General features: G+C 37.8%; 2 protein-coding genes across 2 annotated transcripts; both read left to right on the forward strand.

Moving 5' to 3' along the window:
* Positions 1-497: 497 nt before the first annotated feature.
* LOC119984430 (nuclear pore complex protein NUP62) lies at positions 498-8,702 on the forward strand. The gene is made up of 9 exons (XM_038828370.1): positions 498-2,365; positions 3,838-3,910; positions 4,136-4,214; positions 5,767-5,889; positions 6,202-6,279; positions 7,094-7,197; positions 7,609-7,696; positions 7,776-7,874; positions 8,377-8,702. Exons 1-9 carry the CDS (start codon positions 574-576, stop codon positions 8,467-8,469), a joined length of 2,529 nt encoding a protein of 842 aa, XP_038684298.1. The 5' UTR covers positions 498-573; the 3' UTR covers positions 8,470-8,702.
* A 1,033-nt stretch (positions 8,703-9,735) lies between these two features.
* Positions 9,736-18,216, forward strand: LOC119984442 (elongation factor G-2, mitochondrial). Its single transcript, XM_038828383.1, has 20 exons — positions 9,736-10,259; positions 10,352-10,573; positions 10,703-10,824; positions 10,919-11,069; positions 11,631-11,702; positions 11,779-11,874; positions 11,960-12,048; positions 12,200-12,266; positions 13,252-13,290; positions 13,457-13,517; positions 14,077-14,186; positions 14,293-14,367; positions 14,471-14,539; positions 14,676-14,797; positions 15,470-15,595; positions 16,568-16,688; positions 16,782-16,882; positions 17,006-17,066; positions 17,607-17,660; positions 17,760-18,216. The coding sequence occupies exons 1-20, from the start codon at positions 9,849-9,851 to the stop codon at positions 17,862-17,864; spliced, it is 2,274 nt and encodes a 757-aa protein (XP_038684311.1). The 5' UTR covers positions 9,736-9,848; the 3' UTR covers positions 17,865-18,216.
* Positions 18,217-19,163: the final 947 nt, after the last annotated feature.

Genomic DNA, 19,163 nt, shown 5'->3' on the forward strand with positions numbered 1-19,163 from the left:
AAAATAGTACTAATAATTTTAGTTTTGTTATTGTTACCGGTCAACCGCTCCAAAAATGTTGGTTGCCAACCGACATCCGACTCATAAAAGTCGGGCCGATAGTGATTTTTACATTTGACCAAAATCAATTGGTCGGGTTGGTTGCATTATCGATCGATAATCAACCGACCCAATCGCAATCCTAACTGAGCCACCTCGTTAATTTGGGAGTGATCTAGTTGGTTCATGCCTTCCACCCTGAATTCAAATTCTTATGGGAATGTCCATACGTGCGATTTTCATCTAGGAACATAAAAATTGAACAAGTATTTATTTGTTTGTAATCAATGGGCCCGGCCCACCCTCTTGAATTGAAGGACTTGTCACTTGTAGAATGCTATCAAGTTTCAAGACAAGTAGGCCCATTTACCTAATAGGACGGCCCAGTAATTTTGCGGCCCTAAGAATTTATTTTCCATAATAATTATTCCTTTTTGTATATTGAAATATTGAACGATTCCCGCAAAACCCTTGTACATTCAAAACCCAGAAACCCTCGTTGGTAACAGTCGGAGAGCAGAGAGAGAGCGAGAGATGTCAGGATTCTCATTCGGATCATCGGCATCTGCCTTTGGATCCTCTCAGTCCTCGTCGTCATCTCCCTTTGCACCCGGATCCACTGCATCTACTTTTGGAACCTCGACCGGATTCTCATTAGAATCATCCGCAGTAAACCCTAGCTCCGCCTCATCTTCCGCATCCTCCTCTTTCCCCTTCTCTTTGAACACCGCCTCCTCTTTGTCTTCTTCACCTTTCTCTTCAATAACCAACCCTAGTTCTGCTTCGTCTGCGGCTCCCTCGTTCGGATTCGGACAACCTGGCGCCTCCTCTTCGTCATCGTCGTCATTTTCCGCTTCTCCTTTCTCATTTGGTACTGCCGCAGGTACCGGAGCTAGCCCCGGTCCATCTCTGTTTGGGGCGTCCTTCACCGCTGCATCTGGCTCTGCTCCATCCATCTTTGGGGCAGCTTCTTCGGCTTCAACTTCGAGTTCGCCCCTTTTTGGAGTGGCTGCGAGTTCCGGATCTTCATTGTTTGGGGCTACTACACCTGCTTCAGGACCGGCTTCCAGTTCTTCATTGTTTGGGGTGAGTTCTGCAGCTGCTAGTTCGGGTTCGCCCCTCTTTGGGAGTTCTGCTCCGGCCTTATTTGGGGCAAGTACATCAACTGCAAGTTCCGCTCCCTCGTTTGGAGCGTCTTCCCCAGCGGCAAGTTCTGCGCCAGCAATTGGGACTCCTTCATTGGCGGCAAGCTCAGGCTCAAGCTTTTTTGGTACACCTTCAGCCGCTGCAAGCTCTGGCTCAACCTTATTTGGTGCACCTTCATCCTCGGCAAGCTCTGGTTCAACCTTATTTGGTGCACCTTCATCCTCGGCAAGCTCTGGTTCAACCTTGTTTGGTGCACCTTCATCCGCTGCAAGCTCTGGTTCAACCTTGTTTGGTGCGCCTTCGTCCGCGGCAAGCTCTGGTTCAACCTTGTTTGGTGCACCTTCGTCCGCGGCAAGCTCTGGTTCAACCTTGTTTGGTGCACCTTCGTCCGCAGCAAGCTCTGGTTCAGCATTGTTTGGTACACCTTCGTCGGCAGCAAGTTCTGGTTCAGCTTTGTTTGGTAGACCTTCATCTGCGGCAAGCTCTGGTTCATCTATCTTTGGGACTTCTTCAACCACGGCAACTTCCACACTATCCCTGTTTGGGGCATCAAGCGCTCCAAGCTCTTCTACTGCCTCTGCTATCCCAGCATTTGGCGCTTCATCTTCAACAATAGCATCTCCTTCATTTCAAAACATTGCCTCTTCAAGTTCATCTTTAAATACAAGCTCTGCTCTGCCTATCTCTGCAGCTGCCTCTGGATTTTCTTTTGCTAAGAGTACTCCAAGTTCTATATCAACAGCTGTGTCAGCAGCTGCTCCTTCTCTGACATCATCTTCTTCCAGCAGTTCAGGCTTCTCGTTTGGAACACCAGCTTCCTCATCTACTCAATCCTTCTCTGGATTCGGCAATGCCGGTTCAAGCACGGCAGCTGCAAAACCAGATGCTCTTTCTTTTGGAACTTCATCTGCTTCACTTTTTTCTGCGGTCACAACCACTGTTGCTTTAACTCCTGCTGCTAGTAGCACAACTCTTACTTCCTCTGCTGCAACTTCAGGGCTGGCACTACCTGCATTTGGTGTGAGTTCTTCTTCTTCTGCTACCACTGCTTCATCTGTTGCTGCTCCTGCAAGTGCTGCTGCAGCATCTGGATCTTTCACAGGTTTTCAGCTGTCGACAAAAACATCTTCTGCGGCCTTGTCCTCTCAGGCACAGTTAACATCTGCTTCCCCTGTGTTTGGTGAGTATTTTCTCGCTTTTGAGATTTTTGATCAATACATGACTAACTAGTAGGCTTATGTACCTAATTGTCATGTTTGTGGTAATCGTAGACAAGTTGCACTTAGTAATCAGAATTGCTATATTATGTAGCGGTATCTCAAATTCACTTGTTTGGGAACTTTGAAGTATATTTACTTTCTACTTGAAATGGTATGCTGATGACTGCAAGTTATGAATATTAGCTATTGGGAAGAACTGGTGGTTGACTGTGTTTTGTTATGGGATAAACAGTACTTGAGATGAAATTTCATCCTTGTGCATTTTAGGAAGCTATTTTCGTGATCAAAGTTTGTTTGGGGTGTTCTGCCATGATATTCTGAGTCCAATTAGACAATGAAGTGGATGAGGTGAGAGTGAGCACTGAGCAATCAAGCAATGAGTTTTTAAAGCAGCCAATATTGCCCACTTTTTTCGTTGAAAATGTTGTACCTTGTGTAGGGCCAGACAAAGGTGATAAGTTGGAATTAATGGTGAACAAAGTCATAGGATTGCTGGATGTCATAGTGAGTAAATTGTGTGTATTTGAACTATGACTGTTTCTTTCACTGTCAATTGTGCCTAGTATGCCCACCACCACTCAGAACAGCAGAGTAAGGTACCAGGGTCAATGTAGCGGTGTTGCTGCCCTTTGTTGAAGCTGAAGCAGGCCGAAAGGAGGCCCAGGGCCTATGAAGAAAATTGATTCAAATGAAGCACCTTTAAAGAGTATGTTGTTCACACCAAAAGCGAGGCTTATCCTTGTGTATGAGTGACACAAGGGTCCCCTTCATCATCTCTTTGTAGTTAATTTTGATGACCTACAACAAAACCTAGTTTCTAAAACTTACCTTAAAATTTATAATTAAGTATGCATGTTATGTGGAATATAAGGATATGCGAATACTCGAATAGTGATGACTTCAGAGTTCAAGTACTGCCTTTTGGAGTTGATGATCTCATCTGTTAACTTCAATAGAAGTAGACCCAATAGGATGAGCAGTGCAGGGGGTATGTCAATAGGATGTCCATTTATAAGTCAAACTTTCTACTGTTCCACGTTGTGCTGTTAACATCGGGAAGAGCAGTCTGTAACAAAAGCAGTACCCTAAGTGGTACCAGTAGCTGTGTGTCAACAATTACTATATGCATAAAATGTTAACTTAAGAAAGGATTACTTGTTTACATTAGTATAGTCCTAACAGACTAGACCAATAAGCCTATCCTTTGCAATTCTTTTAAAATTGGAAGATTTTCATTTGGTGTGATCTCACATGAGATACAGTTATGTACTTCTTTACTGCAACTGTCTTATTTATGCTTAGTTCATAATTTCTATAACTCCTTTACTTCCTCTATGAAATGCTGAGATATATTTTTCTCAGTTATTGTTTATTTATGATGGAAGTTCTTCGATAATTCATTCTGTTGGTGTTCCTGCTTTATCTTGTGCAGCAGCGACAACTTCCACTTTCGGTACTACTGCAGCTCAGACATCATCATCTCTTGTAGTTGCTTCCAGCAGCGGGTGTGTACACTTTTGAGCTTATTGTTGTTTAACCCTGGCTTTTATGGATTTTTTTTTCCTTCCGGAAGATAATTGCGCTTTTGAAAATGTAGTGACGAGAGAAAGTAGTGTGTCTATACCATCTACTACAAAACTGATACATAGTTTGATGCCCACCTTTAAGAAATATCAATGAGTTTTGGAGTTCTGCTGAGGTTTCCGCTTGTTTTGTACATTTTCGTGTAGGACAAGTGCAAGTGTCGGTGCCGTGGCATCTACTGCACCAAAATTACCATCTGAGATTACTGGAAAGACTGTTGAGGAGGTAATTTGCCCACTTCCCCATGTTTATATTTTGTCCCCATCTTTGACTTTTAATATAACTAGTTGGGAGCCCGTGCAATGCGCTAGAAGCCTCGTTATAATTTTTTTGATTAATGATTAAAAATATAAAAAATAATTTTTGCTCCGTGAATAATATAAATAAACCATGGGCCCATGCAAATAGGTAATCCCATGTATGGGCTTTGTATGAATCTAACACAACCTCCAAAGAGGGAAGGCTCCCTTCTGACCAATTTGGTTAGGAGTTGATTGAGAGTTAAATAACTTATTTGTCATCCCTGCACATTCCAATTGAATTGTTATTATTTTTTATTACTCCCTCCATCCCAATTTGTTTGTCTTCCCCTGAAAATCCAATTTTTATGGAGACATGATTTAATGCAATTTAACCACATAAAATAATCATGTTATTCCAAATTTGCCCTTATTTATGGCATTACTTTTTTTCTTTTCTTGAAACATTTGTAATTAAAGTAACAAGTGTAATTTTGAAATACAACAACAAAATTGATAATTAATGAAAAAAAGTGACACTAGTTTTGGGACAGCCCAAAATGGAAAGAAGGACAACAAAAATGGGACAGAGGGAGTATTATTATCTTTTCATTATTTTATTTTTTGTTAAATTTCGTGTACCATAATAGTGTTATATGTAGAGGAATATAACTCTAATAGGATTATTATTGATATTGATTTTCCTTTTTAATATTATTATAGTATATTTAGATTACCATAGTTTTAATTAAATTAATTTTTTTCTTTTACATTGTGTGATGTGTCACCACGTATGAGATGTAAAAGTTTCAGTTTTGAAGTATTGTATATAGACTAGCCCTTGATATATTGGCCCTGTTAATGCAATTGTGTGAACTTGTTATCAAAATACGATAGTTCTGTGGATTGGTACCTGAATATACTGGTTGTGCTTATATGAAATTGAACACATGTTTGAACCACATGTAAATATGTAATACGTGGAAAGAGATCTAAACAGCTGTAGTGAAGTAAAACTTTTGGCGGGCTCTAAGCATGCTAAAAGAAATTATCTATTATGATAACATAAAATTAGCTTTATTCTTTTTATATGTAAGATAAGTGAGTGATAAAATCTTACTGAGATTGGACAGGATTTCCTTCACAAAATAGATAACCACAGTGAAAAAGTGTGAAAGAAAGGAGAATTTGGGGCAAGTCCATTCCATCCCCATATAAATGCAATCCAGCTCAAGTGGATGCAACTGCCCATTTATAACATGAAACCTTTTGCCTCTTGACCGAACATTTTCTTCAATTTCCTTCTCAAAATCCTTTTGTATTGCTCTTGAAACAAAGATGCTATAGATCTCCCTGGGTAGAAGAACTTATTTACAGATCCTGGCTTAATGTTTCAGCTCTTTGTTGTCACTGTATCTGGGTGTTGTTATTGTGCTTTTTATTCCCCTTCCCTCTATATGCTACTTATTGGAATTTTATGGGTTTCAGTCCTTTGGTTTATCTTACTTTAATCAATCTTTCAATGGTATTTATTACAGATCATCAAGGAATGGAATGCTGAGCTACAAGAGCGTACTGGGAAATTTAGGAAGCAGGCTGCTGCAATAGCTGAATGGGACAAGAGGATTTTACAGAATCGTGATGTTCTTCTAAGGCTTGAGGTGATCCCTTTAGCAACAAGATAAGAGGATTAAATATTATTGTATTATTCTTAATCACAGTTTTAGTTCAAATGTTCCCTTAAGCTCATGTCAAGAGAACTAGTTTCATTGTTTACTTCAGTTTTATTTCATAGTTGGAGCATTTCTTTACTACTTTGAAAAATGTGTCAATTCTGAATCACTTGGTGTTTGTGATTGTACCGAAATTGAAACAATATTTATCTATCAAAAACAAAGTGATTGTGCCAGAACTGTTTTGTTTTACACTGCCATCTATATGTTTTAAACAGCTAATGTCTAGTTGTGATTCAGATTGAAGTGGCAAAAGTTGTAGAGACCCAAGCTAACTTGGAGAGGCAGTTGGAACTAATTGAGACTCATCAGCAAGAGGTATTCTAACAAGCTCTGAAGTTGAATTGCTAAATTGTTGTTATATTGAGACTGTTGTATATATTATGGTTATTTGGTTTGGACACTTATTGGTCGAGTCCTTTTTTTTGCCATCACACTTTTGCACCGTCCCAGTACATGTGTATATGTAAGTTAAGTTATCATTTGTTTTTGTTCATAACTGATTGTGTTTGGTTTTGTAATACATGCTTCCAATCAATGAATTGATGATTTCAGTGCAGCAAGTATATACGTTATCTTGTAGACATGTTTCTAAGGGTTGCTTCTGAGAGGCCTGTTGAACTTTAGATGTGCAATTCTAATTTAGCTTCTGAGTTGTCATTTGTTGAGTGGTTTTGTTATCAGTATCTCCTTGATGTGGCCACCATCAGTTGAATACATTCAGTTAAGGGTTATTGCCATCTTTGTCCATTGTTTGGGAAGCAAAGTTTTTCCAATAGAATATGAATTTTGAATAGAAGTGATTTTGCTGGTGTTACAATCTATGTCTTCTTTACATGTTAAGGAAAAAATTTGTCGTTTTAGTGCATTCACCTTGATAATGGTAACTAGTAAAAATTTCAGAACAATGATGTCATTGCCATAACTTTGTCTTTTTCTTTGAAAGTGATTTTAACTTCTGTCATCATCTTGTGCTGATACTTGATTTATTCAAATATTTGCATGTCTTTTAGTTGTGTCGAATTACAGTTTCTTATTCTCCCATTATTCATTATTGTCATATTCATCTCTTCATTCTACATACAATGACGAAGGTGTCTATTGCATTTCCTTATTTCACTTATATTATTAGGTTGACAAGGCCTTGCAAAGCATGGAAGAAGAAGCAGAACATATCTTTAAGGATGAGCAAGGATTGCTTCTTGACGACGAAGCTGCTTCTACCAGAGATGCGATGTAAGTACTCAAATCTTCAATTTCATTCCAATTTCACAGTGCTTCCCTTTCCCTTTACTCATTTTAGCCCTCCTTCAATTATATTTCTCTGTCTTTATTTCAGAGTAAAAGGTTGTTCCTCACATGACGGAAAACATTGATTTTCCATAGTTAAACAAATGTGATAAACCTACTTGCAGTAACTTCTAATTTGTTTGTGCACATGGTTATGTACACATTTGTAGTGAAATTGCAGTGCTGGCCTCATTCTTTTTTCCTTAAATATAAATATGTAATTTTTGAGGTATTCTTTCATTTTCTGTGGTGGCGCAGATGATTATATGTTCCTACTTGTCAGTTTAACTGTGAAGTTTTCATTTATTTTCTTTATGTATTTGATGCTCTAAGATTTCTTTTTCGTATTGACTTCAGGTATGAGCAGGCTGAGTTTATAGAGAGGGACTTGGAAAATATGACTGAACAGATCAAATCCATTATCGAGACCCTAAATGCTAACCAAGTAAAGGCCTTAAATTATATGTTGCTCCCATTCGGTAAGCTTTTTCACAAATGTCAAGATGATTTTTGTGTTTGTGTAGGGTGGAGAATTTGATACAATTGATGGGTTGACTCCATTGGATGTGGTTGTACGAATTTTAAACAATCAACTAAGTTCTTTAATGTGGATCGATGAGAAGGTTAGTATATTATGAAAACTTTCTTAAACATAATTTATCAATTGGAATAATGCAATGCATTTTTGGTTGTGTATGCAATTAGTTTATGCAAGTATTAGAAGTTAGATACATTTCCTCTCGCCATTAGTGGCAGCATTTGTACTTGGTTTCAGCAATAATTAAAATCGAGACAAAATCTTTGTCATCAATAGCTTGCTTCTCTTTTCCTTTATTTTCACTTCAGCTGGAGGCTGTATTGTACGTTTGTTTTAGCCACCAAAGTAGTAGTTCCCTCTTTATACTTGCATGAAAGAGCTACCCATGTCATCCATCTATACTGACCCGAACGAACATTATATAAATATTATAAATATATTGTGTATGAACTGGTAGAAGTTTTTTGAAATTATGGGTCTCTCAACTTTCTTTTTCATTTTCTCTGCTTTAATAACCAAATGTTGATTTTATTCAAGTGTCACTTGCTGTCTGCATATCAAAAGTACTGAATTCTCTCTCTTTACAGGCCGAAGAATTCTCTGCACGAATTCAAAAGCTTGCTTCCCAAGGTTTGGCTGCAAATCGTGAATTGATGAGCCAGAAATTTTGGTTATCTTGATTTTTTTTAAAATTCAGTTTCCGAGCGGGTTGGGATCAGTATATGCAAGTGAATAAGTTCTTGGACTTTTTTCTTTCGACAAAAAAATTTGATAAGTAGACATACGTTGTTAAAGGGTAACCGTGTTGCATCATTTTCACTCTTCAGAGCTTTTTTTGTAGAATAACTTGCAAAGTTGCAATGGTTTTATTCTTGCAGCCCAGTAAATTTTACTGTTAAAAGTTCTCTTTAAGCAAATGACATTTATTTATGAATCAGGAATATGTACAAAAGGAGCTTCAAAACAGGAAGAGAATATAATTAGAAGTGTTCATGCAGTATGAGCCACTGATGACTACAGTAACTTTAAGCAAGTAAATTCACTGCAATGGTGCAGTTATTGGATCAAGAAGATATGAAAAGAATAAATCTTGATGGCAAGCTATGAGACTTGCATTGCTTAACCTTGCCGATTGCGTAACCCAGTTATTAGATCAAGAAGATATGAAAAAATAAATCTTGCAGTTGGAATCAAATCTTGGACACACATATGTTTAACGCAGTTGTTGTTCAAATAGCTTCCTAGACAGCTCTATCGGACAATAGGTCCATTTGCAGCATATGAAAAACATTAATAATAAGCCTCCCACATCCATGAGAAAGCAATGCTCTTATATCACTGCCGTTGAACAGTTGCTCACCTGCATCAAACTGTCGAAATAGCTACGAATTGTGCCCAGAAGAAGTTTCGATGGAGAGAAATTTGACAAAGCCAGTCTCCCTTTGTTTGCTTTTGCAGTGAATCTACTAACACTCATCTCTAGGGGTGGCAAAAATTCAGCTCTGGGTCTGTTCTAGATCGGATAACAATACATGTTTACGAAATATTTACATATTCAAATCCTAACCCGGATTGAATTGCGAACGTTCTTAATTGATCACACCTGAATTGGTTTAATCTATGCAACTAAATCAAGCAATGACATAATTTGGGTTCTGTCAGACCGGACAGAGTTTTATCACTCTTACAATCATCTCTTTCTGAATGAATGCAACCATAGAGAAGCTAAGAATGATATAGGATCATGATTTCTTGTTATGATATGAAAATGCGATAAAATAATTTGAAAAATTTTATTGGCACATCATTAAAATGTGATAAAAACAAATTTTACTGTAGCGTAAGATTTTCTCACATATTTCTTGAGGCTACTCGGTTTAGTAAAAAAAATACAAATTGGAAAGCAGGAAAGAGAATTTAGAAGATATTTTATTTACAAATTACAACGGTCCGATGCGTACTGCTCCGTTTCATTTCCTTCAAACAGAGGATTAAGTTTAGGGTTTAGGGTTTTTGTTATCCGTCAGTCTCGCTGTGCCCCTAAAACCCTGAACCCACCATGGCTCGATTTCCGAGGTCGCCCAAGCCGTCCCAATTATTTTCCGTCTACTCCTCTGTTAGAGGTACGTCGGCTCCGTCTACATCGCCAACAGCCGATCTTCTCCGGGGAAACTTCCACATCCTACGTCATTTATCTTCAGGAAGTGCGGCGCGGGCAAAATCGGACAAGGAGCCATGGTGGAAAGAATCGATGGAGCGGCTCCGCAACATTGGGATTTCGGCCCATATTGACTCCGGCAAGACGACGCTGACCGAGCGGGTCTTATTCTATACCGGTCGCATCCACGAGATTCACGAGGTTCGTGGCCGCGATGGGGTTGGTGCCAAGATGGATTCGATGGACCTTGAGCGCGAGAAAGGTATCACCATCCAATCCGCTGCGACTTACTGCACATGGAAAGGCTATCAGGTATCTGCAATAATATGCCACTCGAATTCTTTTACGCTTACGATTAGGGTAATTCTTCTTTATATTTGATTGTAATGGTGGTGGTGATGTAGGTAAATATAATTGATACGCCGGGACATGTAGATTTTACGATTGAAGTGGAGAGGGCATTGCGAGTACTTGATGGTGCCATTCTTGTGCTTTGTAGTGTGGGAGGAGTGCAGAGTCAGTCCATTACCGTAGATAGACAAATGAGAAGATATGAGGTTCCAAGGCTTGCCTTCATCAACAAATTGGATAGGATGGGAGCCGATCCATGGAAGGTGTTGGGCCAGGTATTGCTTTTATCTTTATTGCTATAAAATCAAGTTCAGCTTTTAAGCTCATTTGTGATATTAAAAAAAACAGTGTTAATGATGTGACTGGGCTTGGAATTTCTGATTCGCTACGAATTTTCACTTTAGGCAAGGTCTAAACTACGACATCACAGTGCAGCTGTGCAAGTTCCCATTGGACTGGAAGATGATTTCCAAGGGCTTATTGACCTTGTGCGGTTAAAAGCTTGTTACTTTCATGGTTCCAATGGGTCTGTAACTTTTATGGGGTTTCTTTACTTCCTTTTGGGTCTGTAGTCTAACATGGTTAACAAATTTGCTTATAGCTGTCCTTGTTTTTTGCAGTGAAAAGATTGTGGAGGAAGATATACCTGCCAATATGGAGGGTTTGGTTCAAGAGAAGCGCCGAGAACTAATTGAAACAGTTTCTGAAGTGGACGACAAACTTGCTGAACTCTTTCTCGGTGATGAGACTATATCTACTGCAGACCTTGAGGTATGTTGAAAAAGAAAGATGGCTGTGCAGAAAGGTAGACTAGTAAAGCTAAAAACTTCCCATAAATTTTGGCGTCAAGTATGAATGTGGAAAATTATTTTTTCCTACTCAAAGTGCATTTCGTATTTGGCTATAGGCAGAAAACCTTAACAAGTTCATACCCTAAACGATAAAAAAATAAAATGAAAGGAAAGGAAAGAAATTATGATCTTTGTTTCTTTGATTGTGAAGAAATGACAATCTTTGTTGATAAACAGCTAGTGTGTTCCACCAATTGGTTTAAGGTGTTGAATGTTGTATTGACTTTCTGTTCTCTTTGAGATATGTCAGGGGGGACCTTAGGAGTAAATATATACCGTGAGATGCTAATGCTCTATCAACTGACTATTTGCTTTGATTTTCCCTGTATGGAAGTGTGTTGCCATAGATTGTAATAATTATATTCTGTACAATGGCGATATAGAAGAACTCTGAGTAAAATCTTTTATTTAATTTTAATTCATTCTTGCATGTTCTCAATATGGCGTCAAAGCTTATATTTCATTTCTATTTCTTGAGTAGGAGGCAATTCGCAGGGCAACCATAGCACGGAAATTTGTACCAGTGTTTATGGGCAGTGCATTCAAGAACAAGGTACTTTCTCGTGACCTTGTGAATGTTGAGCTGCTAGATTAATTAGATTCAATCTCATGCCATTTATTGATTACAGGGAGTACAGACTCTTCTGGATGGTGTACTTAGTTATTTACCTTGTCCTATTGAAGTTAGTAACCATGCTCTTGACCAAAACAAGGATGAGGAGAAGGTATTTGTTTCATGAAGAGGTTTTATTTTATCCTTTTTTGAGTGATAATCTTTCAGAGAGATTTATCTATTCTGTTACGGTGTAGGTTACATTGCTTGGATCTCCAGATGGACCTCTCGTTGCATTAGCTTTCAAGTTAGAGGAAGGGCGCTTTGGTCAGTTGACATATCTGAGGTATGGCTTAAGTTATGTTGATTTTTATGACGATATATATGTTCATATTTTCCACCTAATTCCATTTGTTAAGCTCTTTAAGTGGGTCATGCATAGATGAAAAAGCAGTACTAATGTCTGTGGATGTGGGTTTGTTTTTGGATTAATGAAGGATCTATGAGGGTGTCATTCGGAAGGGCGATTTTATAGTTAACGTAAACACTGGAAAGAGGATTAAGGTGAGTTCAAGTTCATTGAATATTTTAATGACTTTCCATTCATATTTTGTCTGTCTTTTGTTGGCCGTGAATCTGCAGAAATTTAGTCCTGTTTATACCTACATCTCTTCCAATATTATTTGATACCAAGAGATATAACATGTGAAATCTGGATTATTGGTTGGATGAGTCAGCTCTACGTACTGTTGATATCTCCCTTAAAAGTTAAAACACAATTTTAGAATGCTAATCAACATTGAAGTCTTATTTATAACATTTCTGGGTCTGCTACATGAATCCGTAAGGAAAATTAGAGGAAACCCAATAAGCAGATTCTAGTTTACTGTTTACCAATTTTTTTCAATCTAAACCCACGCTCTTGAATATGGTGTCTTCCTTTTTTTCCCAGTTCCATTGATTTCATTTTGGCCTCTGTTATATGTTTTTTTTGGTTTCTGCAACTTGAATTTTTTCGACTTTATCACATAAGGGCCACAACATTTCTACATTGTTCATGCTCAAACCCTCTTAGACAATTACTCCTCATCTTATCTTTTATTGGATCTATCAATACCTTAGATAGGATAGTCTCATTTCTTTTCCTATCTTATTTTTTCATGTGTCGCCACACTTTATTTATTTATTTATGGGAACATGTGTCTCCACACATGCTACATCTCTACCTCATGGTGATCCTTAATTAAACTACAGTTTGCATTTGTTGTGGCCTGCCACCCACCAGGAAAGCCTGTTGCAAAATTTACAGAGTCACAGTTGAAGATATTTGATATCTGGATTTCTGTTATGTGTTGAGAAATCGTTTTGTGACTTTTGTCTACTAACAAGGGTGCACATGCGAGTAACTCTTAAAATGACGTCTAAATTACAATTTTTTTAATTAGGATGCATGTCTCCTTTTCATTATATTAACTTTCTGGACTTTATCATGATCTTTTTTCTCATTTCTTATTTACCTGCTAAGGTTTACTTATCAATTTCTTTGCAGGTTCCAAGGTTGGTTCGTATGCATTCTGATGAAATGGAGGCAAGTGTTTTTTATGAGGGTTTATCTTACAAGCTTGGCTAGTGAAATTGTTAGAAGTTGATCCAGAGTGGATGAAGCATTTGCTTGATATCTTTTTGAGTCATTTGACCTTTTTGGGTTAAATTTATTTTGATTAGTGTTTGGGGTTTTCTTTTTTGTACCACAGGACATTCAAGAGGGGCACGCTGGGCAAATTGTTGCTGTATTTGGAGTAGATTGTGCTTCAGGTGCTACTTCTTTCATTGTATATATGTGCACATGCACAATTTTCTCCTTTTGTTTTTCCCTGATTTATTTTAGAAGACTGATAAAAAAGTGAGAAACTTGTGCAAGTTGAATATTCAGAAACAGGGAAATTTCACAATGGGAGTTTTTAGAGCCTCTTGTGAAAGTATTTACATGCGCACTTTTCTTGTACTAAGTAGAGTGTGTTCTGACTGTTTATTATGTTTAGTTGAAAGGAAAACCTGCTTCCCAGCCAGCGCAACTTGGATTTATGTGATGCTGGTGGTTTGAGGGTGATTTTCTAGTACTAAGGATAATGTTTTCTACTGTTATTACGATTGGTTGAAAGGAAAACCTGTTTCCCAGCCAGCACAACTGGGATTTATGTGATGCTGGTGGTTTGATGGTGACTGTTAGTATCTTGGGTTTCTCTGCAGCGGTTGTCCCAAACATACCTTGGAGTGGTTGCATCCCTCAGAAATAAAAGATACCTGCTTGTTGCTGCCTTGTTATTAAACTCCTGACAAGTGCACTAACATTTATGTTCTGTTGTGTCATCAGGAGACACTTTTACAAACGGAGCAGTTAGATACACCATGACTTCAATGAATGTCCCTGAGCCGGTGATGTCATTGGCTGTTCAACCAGTCTCAAAAGACTCAGGGGGACAAGTGAGCAAATTCATGTGCAATTGGATATATTGTTGTTTCCATGGCTTCCGCTGTTACTATTAATAACACGCTCAATTTATCTGTGTGCGCACTGTTTCCTTGACAGTTTTCAAAAGCTTTGAATCGCTTTCAGAGGGAGGATCCTACATTCCGTGTCGGTTTGGATCCTGAAAGTGGACAGGTTTGATCCATAAAATTGTTTTTTCACATTGTCATCGACTATTCTAGGGTGCCTATCTTGCCTAACTTTGACCTTATAATGATGCTTTTCTTTTGTGGGCAAGACAATCATATCTGGGATGGGAGAGCTGCATTTGGACATATATGTGGAACGTATTCGAAGAGAGTACAAGGTCTGTTGCCTTTTACTTTGATGTAGAAGTCAAGGGTTTTCAACATTTTGCAAATTGAGAATCTTTACCTTTAAATGGAGTTGCTAATCTGGTGCAATCCAACCACCCCCCCCCCCCCCCGTCTCCCCGAACTCAGGTTGATGCTACTGTTGGAAAGCCTAGAGTGAACTTCAGAGAGACTGTTACTCAACGGGCTGAATTTGATTATTTGCATAAAAAACAGTCTGGTGGACAAGGTCAATATGGACGAGTAGTTGGGTAAGCACAAAATATTTTTTGGCTTTTCAAGTCGGAGATGCTAAAAGAGTCTAGGAAAGTCAAAAGTAACGAAAGGGACATGAACATCATAGGATTTGTAGAGAGCTTAGCGCTTAATGGATTCTAACTAGTTTTCCTTGGATTCACTTAGCTGACCCAGAAATGTTTCGGATCAAGGCTTTGATGATGAATATTATCCTTGAGTATATTGTGCAAGGAACTTGTGTTGTACCTTTGCCTTTCCACCTTGTGGGCAAGTTGATTCTGGTCAGTTGTAACTTGTGCAGTTTGTTACAGTACACTTGTACTTCTTGTGAATTTTTTTTTTTCTTCTCTCATTTGATATGGTTTGAATGCAAAATTTTGACCAGTTCTTTGACTTACATAGCTAGCAGGTATGCATCGTTATGGTGTTTTATGTGGTCTATTATCCTGAGAAAACAATTTTTATTACATAATTACTTTTTCCTTAGCATAATGAACATAGATGCTATAGTTATATGTTTGAAATTCTATATGGGTATGTAAATCAGGTAGCTGCCTTGGAGTAGGCTATTAGCAAGGTTGACCTGCTAACTATTTCATCTTTCAAAGTGTAAGGAATTATTTTGCCTGCAGTGGATTCATCAATCAATGAGTTGTTTGCTAATTTCTGATTTTCTATATTGGCAGGTATATAGAGCCACTTCCTCCAGGGTCGACTGCTAAATTTGAATTCGAGAACATGCTTGTGGGGCAAGCTATACCATCTAATTTTATCCCAGCAATCGAGAAAGGGTTTAAAGAAGCTGCCAATTCGTGAGTTCTCCACTTCCTTATTTCATTTATAAAGGCAATGAAATAAAGGTTGGAACACAGCTTCCATGTATGTAATATGGTGTGAGTTGTATTTCTGTTCTCTTAAATATTATGTAAACCATGTTGTGTATCTATAGGCAGTAGCAGGATTGGTTTGGGTTGGTTGTTTATTTTACATGCATTTACTTTTATGTAGTGCAAAACAATATAAAAGTAACTAGAAATAAGCAGATGCATGTAAAAATAAGCAATCAAAGTCCAAACTTCAATGAACATGTACTATGGAACATTAGGTTTTGTTATAGGAGCAAGCATGCATTTAAAACTGCATTTGAGTTTAAAGACTTCAAGAAATCAAAGACCCTTAAAACTATTGTCATGTGAAATCAACAGGAAGAAGCTTTGATCTTTCATTATGGTCCCAATTTCTAGTAGTCCACTATCATTAAGAACTTATTATGTTGCTGTGAAATAAGAGCGATAATGGAAAACTGAACATTATTTTGCAGAGGTAAACTAAATTGGCCTTTTGTGCCAGATTGGTTTTGTACTTCGTCAACGCTTGATGCATAGAATAAATGAAATCGACTTATGAAGCGAAATTCCTTACTTTTTAGAAACGATCCAGCAAATGGATCATGAAAAAAAACACTTGGTTACTTTTTTTATGGTCAGAATATAATTGAAGGATCTAACATTTTCTATTATACGTACAAGAGAACTAATGGTACGCTAAACATTGAATTCTATAATATTGTATATACTTTATCCTCCAAGGCTCCAATACATGCACAGTTTTGAAATGATGATTCAATAGGTATAGGATGAATGAAAATGGATTATTTTGTACTGTGTAATTTTACAACTACTGTAAATAATTTTTGGTTTTGTTTTGTGATTTCTTTAGCTATTATGATTGTCATGGATCATGTGAACCTGCTTTCTAATATCTGTGGGCTCTTTTCAATACAGGGGTTCTTTGATCGGGCATCCAGTTGAAAATATTCGTGTTGTCTTAAATGATGGTGCTTCTCATGCTGTGGATTCTAGTGAACTTGCATTTAAGCTCGCATCAATATATGCTTTCAGACAGGTCCTTCTCATATCCTCGATTTTTTTCTTTATGAATGGATAGTGCCTACCCTTCAAGCTTTCTAGGAATCTTAATTTCCTTTTTATGAAATAGTGTTATCCTGCTGCCAAACCTGTGATATTGGAACCTGTTATGTTGGTGGAATTGAAAGTACCGACAGAATTTCAGGGAACAGTTGCTGGTGATATTAATAAGTGAGCATTCTCATCTACCCTGTTTATCAGAATCTTATCATCAATCCCTGTCTGCCAGAATCGTAGTAGCTTTTGCTTGCTTTCCTCAATATTAAAGAACCTGTTTTATCTGTAATATGACAGGAGGAAAGGTTTGATTGTTGGAAATGATCAAGATGCTGATGACTCTATCATAACTGCACATGTAAGCATGGCCTTCTTTCTTTTCAAATAAATTGCAAGCCTGGAATACGATAGTACTAGTGGTTGCTTCGACCATGTGACATAGTTTTTCTGCTTTTGTATCTGCATGGTTTATGAATTATATCTTGTCTTTTCTGAAGTCATGGTCAGGTTTTTTCTGAATTGTTTGAATCTCTTCAGACTAAATTTTGAATATTAGTTGGTTTGCTTCTCATTATCAATCCAATTTGCGATCTCTTTATCAAACCAAAATTTATTGTTTTCGGACTCATTTATGCACATGGAAGAGTAGGCCTTTTCTTGCAAACGTTGGTTGGCGCTTTATTATTTATCTAGTTATTACGCTTTCTAGCTTCAGTCAATACAGCGAAGTGCATTCTATAACATGGTTCATTCCCTTCTTTTTTCCGCATTAATTTGTGCTTTAAGCCTATATTTCAGTGTCCACAGAACATATTGAATTATTTGGACAATTTAGGCGCCATACCTTCCTTTCTAAAAAAATTTAACTGATGTGGTATACTTTTCTTGTCTCTTCCAGGTTCCTCTGAACAATATGTTTGGCTACTCTACTGCTCTTCGTTCAATGACACAGGTAATATTAATTTGGTATACAATCAAAATGTTTCTCACTATTTTGAATATTATGTATGGATGTATATATGGGTGGCTTCTTGATCTTTCTTATGTACAGGGCAAAGGTGAATTCACAATGGAATACAAAGAGCATTTGCCAGTTTCTCAAGATGTGCAGATGCAACTGGTCAACACTTACAAGGCTAGCAAGGGAGCTGAATAGACAGTTTTTGGTCCTTTTGCTATTGGCCTCAAATGCTGCCCAAGCACGTCGGATGAGCTCAATGCCGACAGAGCAGCTTCTTCTCCCATAATAGTCTCTAATCTTCATATTCTTTGAGTCATATATTCATCTGATAAAGGGTTTTCAGCTTCAATTTTTCTGTCTTGTAACTTAGTTCACAAGTTTGATCCATGTGATGAATGAGTTTTGGAAATGACAAATAAAGAGGTGTTTCTGTAGGTTATAACATTATGGGTGTATAAGTTATACACGCCTCTCAAGGAACATGTATACGTTATACAGTTCAATTCGTTCTTATGAAATCAACCTTATAATCTCATGATTTACATTATTCTTGCCTTACATTCACACTCAAATGCTACTCTGCTGTTCCATGTTCAATCAATGAGACACCAACTGTTAGTTTCTTTTTTGGGTAATCGAGGAATCACTCAGTTCAACATATCTTTCACAGTTGAGTGAGCGTAAATCTCATGCCACTATAACAGTTTGCACCACGCTGGCAACAGGTAAGACTGGATCGAAGTCCATGTAGGTGAAAATGGGTCCTAATCCCTCCCCAAAAGTGGCTTGAAAGCCCACGAGACCAAGAAAATCCTAGGCTGAAGCCCATGCAAGTGAAAATGACTCCTAACCCCTCTCCATAAGTAGACCGAAAGTTCACGAGAACAAGAACAAAAATGTTAGAGATTCAGCATCCAAATAATCTCAATGGTGGATCTTGTCTCTTGATTGATGTAAGTGTAGGGGCCCACAAAGCTTGATGCTTGAACCAGAGATTGACACATCCACTACTGGGATGACTGAGATGCTTTTTACTGGGATCTCTATCACTTCTGGATCAAGAAAATCTTCAGAAAATACTCTTAACTAGTCTGAACTTTCGACCTTAACATCTACTCTAAGTTCAAAAATATAACCACCTGAGCTCTCCATTCACCAACTTTTACTTTCCCATCCTCAATGTGACATCTGTTTTTTTAAAAAAAATTAGGTTCTCAATGTGACATCTATGGCATCTAATGTTTAGGTATATAAAAAAACTCCGTTTATGGCATTGTTTATATATTATGAACATGAATGCCGAGATAGCATTAAGAAGCTATTAAGCTCATGAAAAGCTACTAGTGGGCACTTGAAGAAACAACAGTTGTGGATGATGCTGATGCTGATGCTGATGCTGATGATGATGTTGGTCCGCCACGTGTTCAGTCTCAGATTATTTATTCCCGAAAATTAATTAGGATAACTTAAATTACAAGTTTTCGTTTTCCTTTG

This window comes from Tripterygium wilfordii, chromosome 18 (genome assembly GCF_013401445.1).
Source record: "Tripterygium wilfordii isolate XIE 37 chromosome 18, ASM1340144v1, whole genome shotgun sequence".
Lineage (NCBI taxonomy): Eukaryota > Viridiplantae > Streptophyta > Magnoliopsida > Celastrales > Celastraceae > Tripterygium > Tripterygium wilfordii.